Raw genomic sequence first — 16901 nt, forward strand, 5'->3', positions numbered from 1 at the left:
TATCTTTATCCTCTTCAAAAATTTAATGTGCTTGGATATTTCGACTTATAACATGCAACATAAAGAGATCATTTAATCTGAAGACTCTCAGCTGTATTAGTTTTTAATTTGCAGAGATAGTGGTCTTCCAAATGTTAATTAAAATTTTACCCTATATCTACTATCATTAATTGCAATTCTGGAAATATTACAATGAGTAATTCAGGAAGATTTCACTGAGGAAGTGATGCTAAAATTTAGATCTGAAAGATAAATACATTTAATTAGACTAGGGAGGAGGCAAAGATAACAGGCAGGGCAAGTTAATGATTTTGGTTTTATATGAATTACAATGGAAAATCTAAAAATTTTAAAGCAAAGAATGGCAAAATCAGATCAATATTTGATCTAAATATTTGGAACTATTATTCTGGCTGCCTTGTTTAGAATTAAATGAAGAGAGAAAGTGAATTTACTGAAGCTAAATAGAACAAGACTGCTGGTGATGGCAGTAGTGATCAGCAAATGGAATAGATTAGAAGGGTTTCAAAAGGTTAAGTTCACCAGGTATAAGGAAAGAGTGACAGAGAAGAAAAATGAGAGAAATGTTATCATGGATCACTCTTAAATTTCTGGCCAATGTAATTGGATTTCTGGTAGTGTCATTTGTAAAGATGGGTCACTCTGGAAGAAAACCAACTTGGGTTAGAAGGAGGTAGATACTATGAATTTGTTTTGAACATGTTCATTTTGAGATATTTTTGAGACGATGTGTTTCAAGAGCCATAAAAAGATATATACCCTTTGACCAAGAAATCCCAAGACTCTGGGAATGTAGCCTGAGAAAACAGTACAAACTATGGGAAAAGTTATAGTTGAAAATGTCCATTGCAGTGTTTTTTAATTGGAAAAAATGAAAGCAATGCTAATACTCAGAAATAGAGAATTTATATAACAACTTTTGTACACTCATTAAATGAAAAATTATTTAGCTGCTCAAATGGTTGTTTAAAAACTGCTTAGTAACATATAAAGTGCTAATTATATAATGCTGTTATAAAAATAGTTCAAATATTTAAATGCTATAGTTAAAACTGTAGAAACAATATGAAATAAAACTAAAAAAATACAAGAAATTGCTTAATAGGATATTAAAATTATAGGTTTATATATATATATCTTCTTTGTCTAAAATTAGTAGAAGAAGGAAGTTGGAGGAAGGAGGAAGAGTAGGAAGAGGAATAAGAAGAAGAGGAGGAGGAGGAGGAAAAAGAAGAACAAGAAGAAGGAGAAGGAGAAGAAAGAGAAAAGAGAAGGAGCAGCGGCGGCGGTAGCAGCCACAGGAGCGGAAGGAGCAGAAGATGATGACGATGCTGATGAAGATACAATGAAACATAGCTACTTACTCTTGTCACACTGAATTCTATAATTATTACTAATGATCAAAATTATGAAAATCATGTGAAGGCATAAAATAATGCATGCATGACTTAGAATTTAACTTTCTAGAAATTTAAAATTGATTGTTGATTGCTTTGTTCAAAAAATTGGAGCTGACTCTTCCTCCTCAAAAAGGAGTGAATTACAAGTAAAATTGAAAGTACAGTCACACCTTTTTAATGATGATCCTCCAAACCAGGAAAAACCCTAAACAAAGTGTATTTACATTATATTTTTGATGACATATGTTAAATGCCATTGTTATTATTTGCACAAAATTCTAGTTTCTAAAATGGACACTTACTCTGTTATTAAAATTGGCCAAAAGCTAAACACACAATTAAGAAGGCCTATAATATTTAACAGTTCCCAAAGCAAATACAGTTAGGTTTGTATATTAGTTTGGACTCCTTATTATATGTCTTCACTTTTATATGCCTACTAATTTTGTAAAATTCAGGTTAAGATATTTCATCAATCTCCTCTACATATTTTACAAAGCTGAGATCAACTTAATTTCAACTTATTTTAAACATTCAACTTATTTCAAACATTATAAATTATCTATATTTGTATATTTTGTCAGACATGACATAAATATGCACATGATGGGGCATTCACCCAACACATCTAGTAATTTTCTTAAAATATTTTAAATTTACTTACTTGAAATAAAAGAATATGCCAAGCGAGATAAGCAGTGATGCAATAGATAATCCATGTCCAATTATGGTCAGGTAAAACAAATTTAGTGCAGTCTGTAATTTGTATAAACAAAAAAATTTGGTTCATATCAATACTATAAGTATCTATAATCCTACATATGCATAAGTTCAAATTCAATTTAATAAACTATATTTTTAAAAATATGTGATCTCATAGCCTTACAATGATGAGTTTGCAAACCAATAAATACTTGAATGCGTCTGGAATGAAGAATATCCATCCAGTGAAATTATCAAAATTTATAAGTTGTATGCCTTTTTATTTTTAAATATTTTTTTTAAAAATTAGAAGTCAAATATTAAATCTATAAGGCAATACTTTTATTGATCTAGATTATATACTATATGAAACTAGTATTTTATATTTTGTGCACCTTCAAACAAATGCTACATGATGATTTGTTTTGTTCAGACTTAAATGCCAGATAAATGTTTCTTTTCCAACTGAGTTGCTTTTTCCTTGGCAAATTTGAAGCTCAGAGGCAAATCTCAATTTGTTAACTTAGAAGATTCTATGATCTGCACAAATGTGTTCTTTCTCATGGTTTTCACTTTTTTATTTTTCTTTGTCTGTATTCCATTTATTTGTAACCTACCACTTTATTGTGTATTTGTATAATTTTCTTCCAATTCTTATCTGAATAAGCTGGGAATATACTATTTATAAACATAACGATAGCTGGTAGTTATCAAGAGCTTACTATATGTTAATCTTTTAAGTATTTCCCTTATGTTAAATCAATCCCTCTGAAAATAATGAGGACGGAATCTATTCTTACCCTCATTTCATATATGAGGGGACTGAAGCAGAGAGATGTAAAATGGCTTTTTTAAGGTCAAACAGCTGGTAAGAAGCAGAAAGAAGAGATCAGGTTTTAGGACTCACAGTTGTAATCACTGTAATAAACTGCCTCTATTATAAACACATGCAAATACATGCAAGCGTTTTCTATCGAAACTATATTATAGTGCCAAAGTGTAATTAACCTTGACTCCCATGTGTAGTGTTTAAGGATGCGATCGTTAATGCGAGTGACCTAAGAGCCAGTCAGAATGAGAGCCTTCTGCTGAGGGAGAGCCAGGACACTTTAAACCCTGCTGGGCTTATCCTGTTTACTTGAGCGCAGTTTCAGAGGTCATTCTAGAAATTCCACTGCAAATGAAAGATTTTCCTTTTCTTACACTTTTAAGGTGTGTTTTCTTTGGAAAATTTGAAACGCTAATACTGAAACATTGACTTGTAAATTACACTCTTACCTAACAGGATTGCTTTTTCAGTGTAATGACAAAATCAATAATAATTTTTTCCACGGATATATTTCTTCATTATTCTTCTCAAATTATATTATGAAAAGACTTTATAAGGGAATGGAATAATGACTTTATTTTCTTCAATACAGTATTGGACAAGCAAGCTAACAAGCTGTTTAAATAGATAGTGTAAGTTAAATTTCAATTCAGAATTATGACATACCTTCACTTTCTCGTGGGTGTTAACATTACACTGGGTGTAATTTGTCCATGTTCTGTTGCTTGCTGGATGTCTAAACCAGTTTCCATCTTGGTCACAGATCTTTGTAACTTTTTCTTTAAAATTAAAAAGAAAAAAAAAAGGAAAAACAGTAATTTAATTAACCTCGGGCTTATTAAATAGATGTCAAGGATATATGTAGATACATTTCTGCTTTTACCTGATGGATCAAAGTCCTGAAAGTAATCAGGGCAGAGCTGCATTGATTCAGTTCCTGCTGCAACATTGTTCCAGCAGAGCCATCCATCCCAGGTTCTGTTGCAATAAACGCCTTAGTGGGGAAATAAAAATTAGGGATAATTAAATCCCTCTACTTATACATGAAGACATAGTCTTAAAAGTGGTTTCACACTGATGTGGAGTAAAGGCTATCTACTGAAAATGCAGATATTATATAAAAATCTATATATAGAAATTATTTGACTTCCCACCAAGTAATATTATAATAATTTGTGAATTAAATTGTAAATTCAATTTTAAAATATCTAAATATATAAAGTTTAGATTTGATTTTAATTGTCAAAGATAGCTATTTGTTTAATAAATCAAATGGTCTTTGCTAGTTGTCCTTAGCCATAATGTAGTGATTAATTAGTGTCCCTATGCTTAACATAAGAAAACAATGGGAAATTAGAAACATGTTTCATTTTAGAAACTATATTCTCAGGGCAAGCTGTTAGTATTTTCTGAAGCAAGCAAATCAATATTCCACTATTTCCTATTATACCGTTGTAACCCTGAAAGATACCTATTTAGGCCCCTTCACCAAATTCTGGCTCTTCATTCCTTTTCTTTTCAAATACAGTAGAATGTTTAATAATCTCACATTTTTCTCCAAAATTAAAGAAGGAACTTCTTACATTAAGATATATAGTTGTTTTTAAGGCATAGGTAAATTAAACGACCAATGTTCAAATGTTGTAACAGTCTATAATCAAGAGTGTAATTTTCTTTTTTTTTTTTTTTTGGGACGGAGTCTCGTTCTGTAGCCAGCTGGAGTGCAGTGGTGTGATCTCGGCTCACTGCAACCTCCACCTCCCGGGTTCAAGTGATTCTCCTGCCTCAGCCTCCCAAGTGGCTGGGACTACAGGCATGCGCTACTACACCCAGCTAATTTTTGTATTTTTAGTAGAGACGAGGTTCCACCATGTTGGCCAGGATGGTCTCAATCTCTTGACCTCTTGATCCACCCACCTTGGCCTCCCAAAGTGCTGAGATTACAGGTGTGAGTCACCACACCTGGCCCAAAAGTAATTTTCTAACTTGTCAGGTAGAGATAGAACCTTGATTGCTGCATGAGATGTTTATTGTTTTTAACAGATTTGCAAAGCAATATCGGATTTTATCTAGGCCTCATGAAAATAGAACAAAATTCTGATGGCCTGTAAGTTCAAGTAAATTGAACTAAAAAACAACAATATTTTAATGTTTCCCTAGATAATGTTTTCTGCCCTGTCATTTTTGGGACAATTATTTAAATAGTTTGAATCCATATATTTCTAGATAAAATACATTTTATGGCCTATTGGAAAAAAAATTCTTGATGTAGTTTTAGAAAGCATCTCAGATATGTCCATATCACAGCTCCAAAAGAATCTATCTAATTCACTACAGCATTGGTAATGTGATAGAGTGCAAGGTGCAGAATTTTTGAAATTGTGTTTTATGGCATTTGAGTGAGATGTAAGTAGGTATTCCATGAAAAAAGTTTCTCTGGTCAAATGGATTTTAGAGACCCAAAGTTGAAATAAAAATAGCTCTTTATTGCAAGACTTTCTACGGTATTTAAAATTACAAAGTATATTATGAAACTTCAAGAAGATGTATTATGCAATGATTCCAAACTTCTTTTACCACAGAATACTTTTATTATGAAACTTTACAAAGATATTCCTATTGTTCAACAATTAAATTTAAAATCTACTTTTACATAATAGATAGCAAGAAGGCTTGGAAGGGTTTCAACGTTAAAAATATCTAAAGAGTCTTTTAAATTTTATTTTACTGTGAGTTTTACATTTGATATTTTGAAAAGAACTCTTTCTTTAAGGTTGCCAGGTAAAATATAGGACCTGTTTTTGTTTTGCTTTATCTGGCAACTCTGCTTGTGCCACTCATCTTTTATCTTCAGAATCTAGGCAAACATCTGGTGCTTAGTAGGCTCTCAATAAATGTTACCCAAAAAAGCAAAAGAATATCTTAATGAAAACAGAAGCACTTAGATTTCGTTAACTTTGCCACCAAATCTACTATGCAAAGTGTGTGTATTATGCAAAACAACACTTTTGTATTCATTATATTATTATCAACCTCCTGTCAAGCAGGTAGTTAAAAAAAGAAAAAAGAAATACACAATTACATAAACTGAAAAAGTCAACTGTCATTAAGATTTGTGTTTTTGTGTTAATATTAATACTTATTTGATTTAAATATCTTTGCACCATAAAAAGAATCATACTAAACAGATCACTGTCACATATTTTTATTGTTTTTAAAAAGCAATATAACATGATGTCATAAAATGTTCTTCAAACATAATTAAAACTGCACATATACAAAAAGGTAGCAATTAATCTATTTTTAACAATGGACCTAAGGAACTTATGACGATATAATGGGGGTAGTTTTCTTTTAAAAATATGTCAAATGCATTTACAATTAAGTAGCCATGCTTACCTTCTGCTTGTTGAATGGGGTCTTGCATAATCTTTTGGTAACATTCATACTGAGCTGTCATGATTTTATTTCTAGTAACTCCCAACTGAATTGAGTCCTCAGGACTCTCTTCTAATTCTGCTGTAACAAAAATCTAAGGGATTAAAAAAACAACAACATCAACTTCATGAAAAGGATTATGAAAATGTGTTTGTCAAAGGCAGTCTGTCACAGTGGAAAACAGCAAGTGCAGGGATGTACTGAGAGATAAACTGGCTCTCTGGGGAAAAATCCCCAATTTGTAGTGTTTGCTATTTCCATGGTATAAATATCCCCACCATGTCCAATTTCAAAACACCAACAAGAAGTCACCATTGGCAGAGTGGGAAAGCACAGTTGGTTCTCAGAAGCCTGTGATAGCCAGCTCCAGGACATTCCTTAATATGTGTTCTGGAATGTCCAGAGAGAGATGTCTTCCAATCTGACCCCAATGCTTTTCCTGGCTCTGTGAATGAAGGCAAGATATTGTCTGTCCCCTCTCCGTAAGCCTCTGCTTCCTTATTGTAAAATAGTATAAAATAGCATCAAGATAACAGAGGAGATATATCTGGCACGTGGAAATACTTACAATGTATTGCCATTTTTATGATATTTTGATAATCAAAATAATGGCAACATCATTTATGATGTTGATAAATAGAAATTTTTCTTGTATGCACATCAGCAATGTTTTTGGACAAGTTATGTATTTATTTTCTTCCAATATAGTAGCACTATTTTAAGCTTCAATTCTACTTTAGTTTCCACATGACTTTTTTTTCTGATTTATAATATGAAGCCCAAATAAACCTCTTTTTAACACTTTTAGCAGTAATTTTTGCATAATTTCTATTAATTATATTCCATAAGCTGTTATCTTCCTATCCTTACTTTGTCCCCTCATTGTAGTATTTCTTTTTTCTAGCAGGAAGTTGAATTTAGTAAAGTCAAAATGACATTCCACTCAAGCTCAAGTTTTACCATTGTGTGACCACCATTTAACATTAACTCTTTCATTCCTTTATTGTTTTAATTTCCAAATAAAGAATTATGTCGTGGTAGTGCTACACAAGTAATAAATGGAAATGTGGAACATCAAGAAAATTAACATATTTGAAAACCACATAAAAGTCCGTAAAAGTGCATAAATCCGTATCATTTTTATCCCTACTTGGAACACGGACTCTGATTTATACACTATCTTACATGAATTCAAGAGGAAGAGTCATAATTTCTTAATTACAATAATCAGTTGCTAATCTGTTACAGAATTACCTGCAGGAAAGTAATGTTCTATGCAGCTCACTCAGTGGAGGGTGGGAGCTGAAGTCAACTTGAAGATATCATCTAAGAAGTGCAGAATTTGGACTGCTCCTAGACTTGAAAATGTTTTCAAATACAAATGCTGACAGGGATATACTCTTGTTTTTTTGTTTGTTTGTTTGTTTTCTCATTTAGGTTTTCTGTATTCTCTGTATTGTTTCCATCTTTGTGGTGTTTGCTTGGAAACACCTCTAGAAAATTCCTGCTGCCTCAGGAGTAGATAAGAGTAGGTCTCTTGGTTTCTCATGTTTATAATGAGATAAGATCATGGTCAGTATTTTATTTTGAGGTAGAGAAAAATATGGGTGATTCATTACTATAATTAAAAATAAAATTAATGTATGAAGTATATGACTCCTCCAGCAGAGCAATCTAGTTTTTGTCTTATTTGCCTACCTTTGACTTTGGGCCCCATATCCCCAGTGTATACATGTACAGGGGCAGATGAGTGTGTACACTTATGTACACACATGCCCCAAATTTAACATCAATGTCTGCTAATTTGAATGAATGATTGAGGAAATTAATTTAAAACAAAGTGCATGGTTCTAAATTGCCTTGCAATCAAGATATGTCAATCAACTGGCAGAATGGGAGAAACATCAATGGAAAAATCACTTTTTAAATAGATCTAACTCTGAATCTACAATTCTGGTTGAAACTATTTTCTCTACTATGTACAACATGTACTATAGAGTCATTCCATTTCTTTTTCAATCTCTGATTACTTTCCTCTGGTGTCTTACGCATTTGTGTGTATTCATCTTTCCCATTCTGATCCCCTCCACTTCCTTCTCATTCTATGCCCGTTATAGGACTAAAAGCATACACCGAATGAAAACACATTATTGCTGTATCAATTGGATATAAAAATGTAATTAATTTCTGTATCTAGTAACTTCTTTAATATTCTTTATCAATTATAGGTATACTGGAAGCGAAAACAGACATAATCGTATATATTTTTATGCTTACCATAAAAAACGGCAAGAGAACCAGAAAATACAGGGTACACTTTTTCTCCATCATTAAGCCAAAGTGAAATATGCTATATAACATAAACTGCAACAGAAGATAAAAGAAGTATAGTTCATCAATATTTATGAAATAAATGCAGATGGTTCTCAACAGAAAATTTATTTTTAAAACTACATGATAATTCAATAATTTTACTTTAAAGATGTGATTAATCTTTTTTTTTTTTTTTTTGAGACAAAGTCTCGCTCTGTCGTCCAGGCTGGAGTGCAGTGACCGGATCTCGCTCACTGCAAAGCCCGCCTCCTGGGTTCACGCCATTCTCCTGCCTCTGGCCTCCTGAGTAGCTGGGACTACAGGCCTCGGCCACCTCGGCCTCCTCCGCTAGTTTTTGTATTTTTTAGTAGAGACGGGTTTCACCGTGTTAGCCAGGATGGTCTCGATCTCCTGACCTCGATCCGCCTTCCGCTTGGCCTCCTCCCAAAGTGCTGGGATTACAGGCTTGGAGCCACCACGCCCAGCCGACATCATTTTTTTAAGACATAGTCCTCACTCTGTCAACAAGGCTAGAGTGCAGTGCCACAATCTCAGCTCACTGGAGCCTGAACTTCCCAGGTTCAAGTGATCCTCCCTCCTCAGTTTCCCAAGTAGATGGGTTACAGGTGCGGGCCACCACACCCAGCTAATTTGCATTATAGTAGAGATGGGGTTTCACCATGTTGGCCAGGATTACAGGTGTGAGCCACCCTGCCCAGCAGATTAAAATAGATTAAAATTGCAAATGTTTAAAAGCATTATGGTATAAAATGTTAAGGAGCTTATAACATTTTAATTTAATTTAATTAGGCTTACAAACAGAAAAACTTCTTACAGATGATAGAGAGAGAGAGAGAGAGAGAGAGAGAGAAATTAGAAAACAACTTGCATTTTTTGCCTTTACCAAAATTGGGATCAAATTATAAAGGCATTAAAATAAAGAGTTTTCATGGACATAAAAATTTTTGATAGCACATTTTATTATAAAGCTTACCTTTATTTTCTATAAGTATTCATCTCATTTTCAATTTTCTGACTGCTTAGTAATTTAAGGAAGGAAATTGTTCTGAAACAATTTCTTGAGAATCAACATCCGTACATCATAAAAATGTCCTTATAATTTAATAGAAATTATTCGTCACTACTGAAAATCAATTTTTTTAAAAATTAGGAAATAAAAGATTCCCTAAGTCATCTACATTATTGAAATAAGGTTTCAGGGAATTAAGTGTATCAAATAAAATGTTTGTTTGAATATTTGTAATACTAAACACAATTCTGAGCTAGTGAAAAATGGCTTCTAAAATGCTACCCACTGGCTTCACTTGGCAGAGACAAGCCTACACCCAAGCAAACCCCAAATCTATAATATTCATTTAACTAAATGATATGGTTTGGCTCTGTGTCCCCCCAACCCCATCTTGTAGCTCACATACCTCAAGGTTATGGGGAGGGACCCAGTGGGAGATAAATGAATCATGGGGTTGGGTCTTTCCACTGCTGTTCTCCTGATAGTGAATAAGGCTCACAAGATCTGATGGATTTAAAAATGGGAGTTTCCCTGCACATGCTTTCTTCTCTTGTCTGCTGCCATGATGTGATGTGCCTTTCACCTTCTGCCATGATTGTGAGGCCTTCCCAGCCACGTGGAACTGTAAGTGCATTAAACCTCTTTCTTTTGTAAATTGCCCAGTCTTGGGTATGTGTTTGTCAGCAGCATGAAAACGGACTAATACACTGAACATGCAAACACTATTTTTAAAGGAGAGAAAAAATTTCCAATCAACAGATATTTGCCACTGAACTGTGAGCTTAGATTTAATTTTGTTAGGAAACTAGTAATGATTTTTATTAAAGGGCTAATTTGGGAAAAAGAATTATAAAAACTTTTTTACATGTTCACATGTTTTGCTTATTATTTTTATTATGACATTCAATGAGAGCACACCATTAATTGTCACACACAATTTGTGCCATTGCTAGCCCTCGCCAATGACTCACCTAGAAGTTGTAGCAATCTTGTTTTATAGCAACCTTGTCAAGTTGTAGTTGACAAATTGAAGTTTGTAGCAGTCTTGTCAAGTTGTAGTAGTTTTCTTTTTAGTGGTAGCAATCTTTCAAATATTGTTTTCCCTTCTATCAGGTAGTCTGGGTTTTTATTATTAGATGATCTTGAGAAAAATATAACCAAAATATCACGAATCATTGTATTGATTTTAATAAAAATAGTGTTGTTATATACAGAAAACAATGAATCAAAGTTTCTTTAATTCAGTAATTAATAAGTTAATATTTTAGTTTATATTACATTTTACCATGAGAAAATTTGATTTCCCAATACTTACATGCACAATTGTCTCCAGACTCAAATCACATTTTCTCTTGGATCATATTTGACATTGTCTTTAAGAATTTCTTAAATTCAGGGGTCAAGACCTGAAATATTGATAAATGTAATAATTTAATATTATACTAATGACCAAAATTATTTCTATGATACATTAAAAACTTCAAAGAAAATACTGCTACTAAGGTCATACTTTTATTGATTGATTCCAACTTTTAAAAACCTCTTTTGCTTACAATATATTTGAGTTATTATATAGCATTATCAGAATCACAGCAAGTGATGTTTCAATATGAATTAAAGATCTATGTTATGAGAACACACTTGGTCTAGAATGTACATATTTTCTATGAGTAAATGTTTTTTAAAGAGTGATTATGTCGTTTTCACTTGAAAAATTGTTGATTTTAGATATTTACATTTTTTTCATAGAATTACTAAAATATTTTCCTCAGGCATTTATAAGTTAGATAAATATTTCTTTATTTATTGTACCTATAGTCATATAATTCCACAGTCATTCTAAATTATACTGCCTTTAAAAATAAATTTTGTGTTTTAATCTTCTCAGTGGAGCTTTAATTATTATCAAGTATTAATAGCAAGGTGAAAGAAAGGAGAGTTGTTTTGTTTTTGTTTTTTATTTTTATACACATTTTTGTTGAAGACTTGAAAATAGTAAACAGACATAGTAACTCCTAGAACTCTACTTATCATATTAATGATAATTTACTAGGATTTCTGTTAAAGAACAAAAAATTAAAGCAATTTACAATTCATTATTATATAATGCTCTTACATGCACATGTCACCTGGAAATGTGATCTATTTCTCTTGCAGATTTGGTTTCATATCTGATTTATCTTTGCATCCTTTATGACTGACAGTTAATAAATGTTTACCATATATGTGAATGAGTAAATGAATTAAAACATGAACCAGTAAAGTACTTTAGGATCCTAAAATCACAATCAAGAACACTGATAATAAGTACTAATTGTAATTTATCTTCTTAGAAAGTTTTAGATAGTGTTTGAATATGTACTGACAATGAAAATTGTGGGGGTGTTTCTTATATCTACATGTCTATTTTCTTACAAAATAAAATCCTGAAAACTATTCAGTTTTGAATTTTGTGATTGCTTAGATATTAAATAAACAGTAGTTTTCTGTATTGCATTTGGAAGACATAAAGGTTAAGCCACATTTAAGGCATTGTAGTACATACTTGAGGTATTAGTAGTTCATATTTTTCTGTATAAAAGTATATATATTTAAATATGCTAGCAACAATGTAAATAAATATTATTCCATTTAAAAATCAGGTATGTTTTACAAAATAATTTTTTAATGATCTACACATGAGTCAGAATTAAATTTCCTTTAATATGCATGTGTAATCTAAATATTGAGGGGCAAAGTGCTTCAAAAATCATGTTTGAAGGTTTTCTAAACCCCACATATTTGAAAAACATTTCACCCAACATGACCATTATTTTTGTTGCTTATCTAATAGACTTCAAAATCAGAGTCCCAAAAAGTATCTTAGTGAAATATCTCTTAGTGGTAACTAAATCATCCTGATATCAATAAATAAAAAGTATTCAACTCACAAAACATTTACTAATGCAAATAATTCCAATTTTATAGCTTTCCTTCTTTACCCTATTCCCTGATGATCTGGCAATTGTGCTACTAGGAATAAGGTTGTATTTTTCACTGTGTAAACTTGTGTATTTCTAATCAAGGGGGCAGGTATATGGCCCCTGGGTTTGTCGAAGATGGAGCAGCAAGTTTAGGTAGCAGCCATTCAAACACATAGTGGACACCTGTACACTGCATGAGATCTGGTAATGACCAGTTCATTTGGTAGTGCAAGTCACTTGAGTCATCTACTTTGCAAAGGACCTATCAAAGTTTCCTTGCCAGCAGACACATGTGGTGAGTGGCAGTTATGGAAGAATCATCTCTTTCACCAAGAGGTCTCAAATTCCATAATAGACGAATCATGGCAAGGCATGTGCATAATGCCATTGCAAATATAGCTGAAAGTCAACTTAGATAGACTCTCATACTGGGAGATGAAATGATGGCATTGTTCTCAGGAGAAGTATGTTTAACTGTAATCCTTGATTTTAGCTCATTGGTTCTCTGCATACTGCCTTTAATTGGCTGATTCAGCAAGTACTTCTCTCTATATATTTAGCTTTTTCTAAATATATCTTCACGAAAATACAATTGATGCTAGTTGACCAAAGCTGTTAGGCAAATCATTTTTCATCTCTTTCAGATCTTGTTAAGTTATTTACTGATAATTGAACTGTATGTTATATCATGAAATATAATAGTTTCCATTTAATTTTAAGGAGAGACCAGGCAAATAATGAAAAGAAGTCAAGTTAAGTGATTAAGCCTGCCAGAGGATTTTTCCATGTGTTCTAAGGTTTGTTTAGTAGGAAAAGTATTTCAGAGTTGTGAAAGCTCTAATTTATACCGTTAAGTACATTTGTAATCATATTGGCACTGCTAGTTCGTACGGGCATTTTCTCTTCAAGAGCTGCTAGTTTCATAGTTCCTAAAAATACTATTTTATTTTCCTTTTTCAAAATTAAACAAAGTGTTTTATTACTAGAAATGAAATAATTTTCTTTATCATCGAAAAGAATTTTAAAAGCCCTTTATTTCAAACTGTTTTCCATGCTTTGGCCCCCAACATCTTCAACATTAAAATAAAAATGATATATTTCATTACAAAAAGAACTCTGAAAAATAAAAATGTCTTAAAATCTGAAATAACTTTTGAAATATTACTGCCTAGTCACTCAAGAATTTATGTAACTTACCATTCTGGTTTTATTTCTTAATATATCATACATCTACAAAGACAATTTTCCCAAATTCCCTCCAAGAAAATGTTCCCAAATACTTAAATTTAAAGAGGGCAATTTTCTTGACATATAATAGTGTAAAAGCATGTTTTATTGTACATAAGCATTAGAAACCAATGTGACTTAATCAATATTTATTAGAACACACACAAAAAATACTGAACATGCATACCAGTGCCTTGCAAGCCTATTTCTCATTTTCTAAAATTTGTATTGTTCCGATACATACTTTCCATTAATTTATGCTTCTTTATAATAATTCTTATTTTCATTGAGTCGCCTAGCACTAATATTGAGTGTATGTTCACTCCAAGATTAAGCAAAATAATAACTTAATATTTTATTTCAGTATTTTTGAAATACCTTCGATTTTTCAGGCTCTAAACCATACTCTGTTTTTCATTTATGTATCCATTCACTATAAAGTTGGCTAACAGATGTACTTTCTATGCATATTTAATTTGCCATAAGGTTCACCAACCTGAACCTTTGTGTGAGCAAAGTTGAGCTGTGTGCTGTATGTTATATTACATGCTTTCCCTTACTTATGGCATATTAGACAAGCTACGTATCTCTTGAATCAAAACAAGGAATAAACACTCTACTCCAATCCCAGTGTTCCACACTTGCGTGGCAGATGGAAACTTATTTCAATCATTCTACACAATCTAAGAAATGTCAAAGTGCAAGAGCCTGGTTAACTTATTTTTCTCACTGCTTACTTTTGGAAAAGCTAAGTCTTTGTGCTAGAATTGTTGTTGCAAGTTACTATCTTTACTTCCAATAGAGCCTTTTTAGACAGGATGTCACTCTGCCCCAGCTGAAGTGTAGTGGTACAATCATAGCTCACTGGTGTCTTGAACTTCTAGTCTCAAGTAATCCTCCCAATTTGGTTTCCCGAATTGTTGGGATTACAGACATGAGCTCCTGCACCTGGCCTCAAATAAAGTATGTAAAAGAAATTCCAGTGTAAGGTTTTAGTGCCCACTTCAACCTAGCTTGGAATACCACTCACACTTTTAATATGTAAAGCAGTTAGTAAAACAAAACATAAAGAAGCTTCACTTTCCTGAAGACATGTTACTGATATAAGAAACTTAAGCTATATGTCCTCTTTAGGATGTCATTTGAGTCATGCATTATTTTTTAAGCGATTGAGTGAGCAGGTGCCAAATCACTGATGTAGTACACACCACGTCCTCAAAGTGTGAGGTTGTGGGCCACCTGCATCAGAATCACCTCCAAAACTTGCTGAAAATGTTAAAATGGCCAGGGCCCACCAAGGACCCTCTGGAACAGAACCTTTTGGAGAAGAATTTAGGAATCTGCATGTTTAGTAGGCATCCAAGTAAATTCTTGGCCTGTTATACTTGGGAAAGCATAATATAAATATTTCATCCTCACTGGGACATGCCAAAACCTGAACACACTTATATTTCACTGTTTCTAGGTAGTGGTGAGACTGTTTTAAAATGAACTACAAAGTATAAATCAAGCAAAATGTTCAGTAGTGTTCCCAGGCATTATTAATGTCACAGAACTCCCAGAGCAAATTATTCAAATATCTATTTTAAAACATACCATGTAACTTTATAATTATTTCTTTATGTTTCTCTGCCATGAGATTGTGAGCACAGTAAGAATAGGGCAGGCAGCATATTCATCTCCGTGGCTACACACCCTAACAAAGCGATTGCATAAAGAGGGTATACAGAAAGTGTTTTTAAAGTAGATTACTTATAAAATAAATTCAATCATGTTGAAGAAACCTGATGTTTTTAGTTATTCCTAACCCTTTCAAGCCTATTATGATTCTCTGAGTCATAAAAAAAGACCAATGACTTGATTCTACTCCAAAAATTTCTGATTCAGGTCATCATGCTTGGGGCCCAGGAACAAGCATTTTTTCAAGTTTCCCAGGTGATTTTAATATATAGCTAGGGTTGAGGATCCCTGGCATAGACAGAAGAATCACGTGGCAGGCAGAATGATAGGCATACAAACATTTTCGTGCCCTATTCACCAGAATCTTTGATTACAGCTATGATTTAGGTTATGGATCTTAAAATAGAATGATTGACCTAGGTTATCTCGAATTATCCAGGTTAGTTTCAGATAATAACTTGAGCTCTTAAAAGAAGAAAAGAAAGGGTGAAGGGTCAGAGAGAGCAGCACAAGGGGAAGCAGAAAAGATGGAAACATAAGAAAGAGTTGATTCCTTGTTGCTGGCTCTGCTGTGGAGCCCACATGCAAGGACTAGAAAGTGGCCTCAAGCCAGCAAAGAGATGGGGACTTCAGTCCTATAACCACAAGGAATTGAATTCTGCCAACAACCTGAATGAGTCTGGAAGCAAGTTCTCCTCTAGAGTCTACAAAAGGGAATGCAACCCTGCCATTACTTTTATTTTGACCTTGTAACACTTGAAACAAAGAAACCAACCGAGCCAACAGAACTGACCAATAGAACTGTGAGGTAGATAGTAAGTAAGTGTTGTTTAAAGTTACTAAATTTATGGTCATTTGTTACAGCTGGGATAGAAAACTAATAAAAATCCTTACCTGACAAAAATTACATTTTTTTTCCATCAAACTGAAGTAGTAACTCTGCTTCCCAACTAGCCAGTCATTCCTCTTAACCTTACAATACATTCATCCTCCTGCAAGACAATCCTATTAGCTAGAAGTGGTTCTTCTAAGGTGCTTCTAAATTGCTGTGTAATTTTAAGAAAATTAATTCAACTATTTTCTGCTTGGTTTACTCAACTAGAAAATGAGTATAAAACTTGATCGTTAATTAAGTTTCCTGTTTTCTGTTGCATACTTATTAGAAGACATACACTAAAGTCAAAGAAATATATCTTTAATGCCAGTTCTTATACACTTAAACTCCCTAAACTAATTTTCTGACCTGAAAATTTGCATAAAAGTAGTGGCTGTTTTTCGAAGGTTAATGTGACTGGTAA

At 32.9% G+C, this 16901-nt stretch overlaps 1 protein-coding gene across 2 annotated transcripts in view; it reads right to left on the reverse strand.

The window, feature by feature from the left end:
• Nucleotides 1-16901, reverse strand: part of CALCRL (calcitonin receptor like receptor) — a 100897-nt gene that overhangs the window by 32253 nt on the left and 51743 nt on the right. For both annotated transcript variants that reach the window (XM_003907710.4, XM_017946704.3), the window contains 7 exons: nucleotides 11049-11139; nucleotides 10705-10874; nucleotides 8668-8754; nucleotides 6352-6484; nucleotides 3836-3946; nucleotides 3619-3731; nucleotides 2086-2177 (listed from right to left, as the gene is read on the reverse strand). In XM_003907710.4, coding sequence (XP_003907759.1) covers nucleotides 2086-2177; nucleotides 3619-3731; nucleotides 3836-3946; nucleotides 6352-6484; nucleotides 8668-8751 — 533 coding nt within the window. In that variant the 5' untranslated portion in view covers nucleotides 8752-8754; nucleotides 10705-10874; nucleotides 11049-11139. The remainder of the gene's footprint in view (nucleotides 1-2085; nucleotides 2178-3618; nucleotides 3732-3835; nucleotides 3947-6351; nucleotides 6485-8667; nucleotides 8755-10704; nucleotides 10875-11048; nucleotides 11140-16901) is intronic.

The sequence above is a fragment of the Papio anubis genome, chromosome 10 (genome assembly GCF_008728515.1).
Source record: "Papio anubis isolate 15944 chromosome 10, Panubis1.0, whole genome shotgun sequence".
Classification (NCBI taxonomy): domain Eukaryota; kingdom Metazoa; phylum Chordata; class Mammalia; order Primates; family Cercopithecidae; genus Papio; species Papio anubis.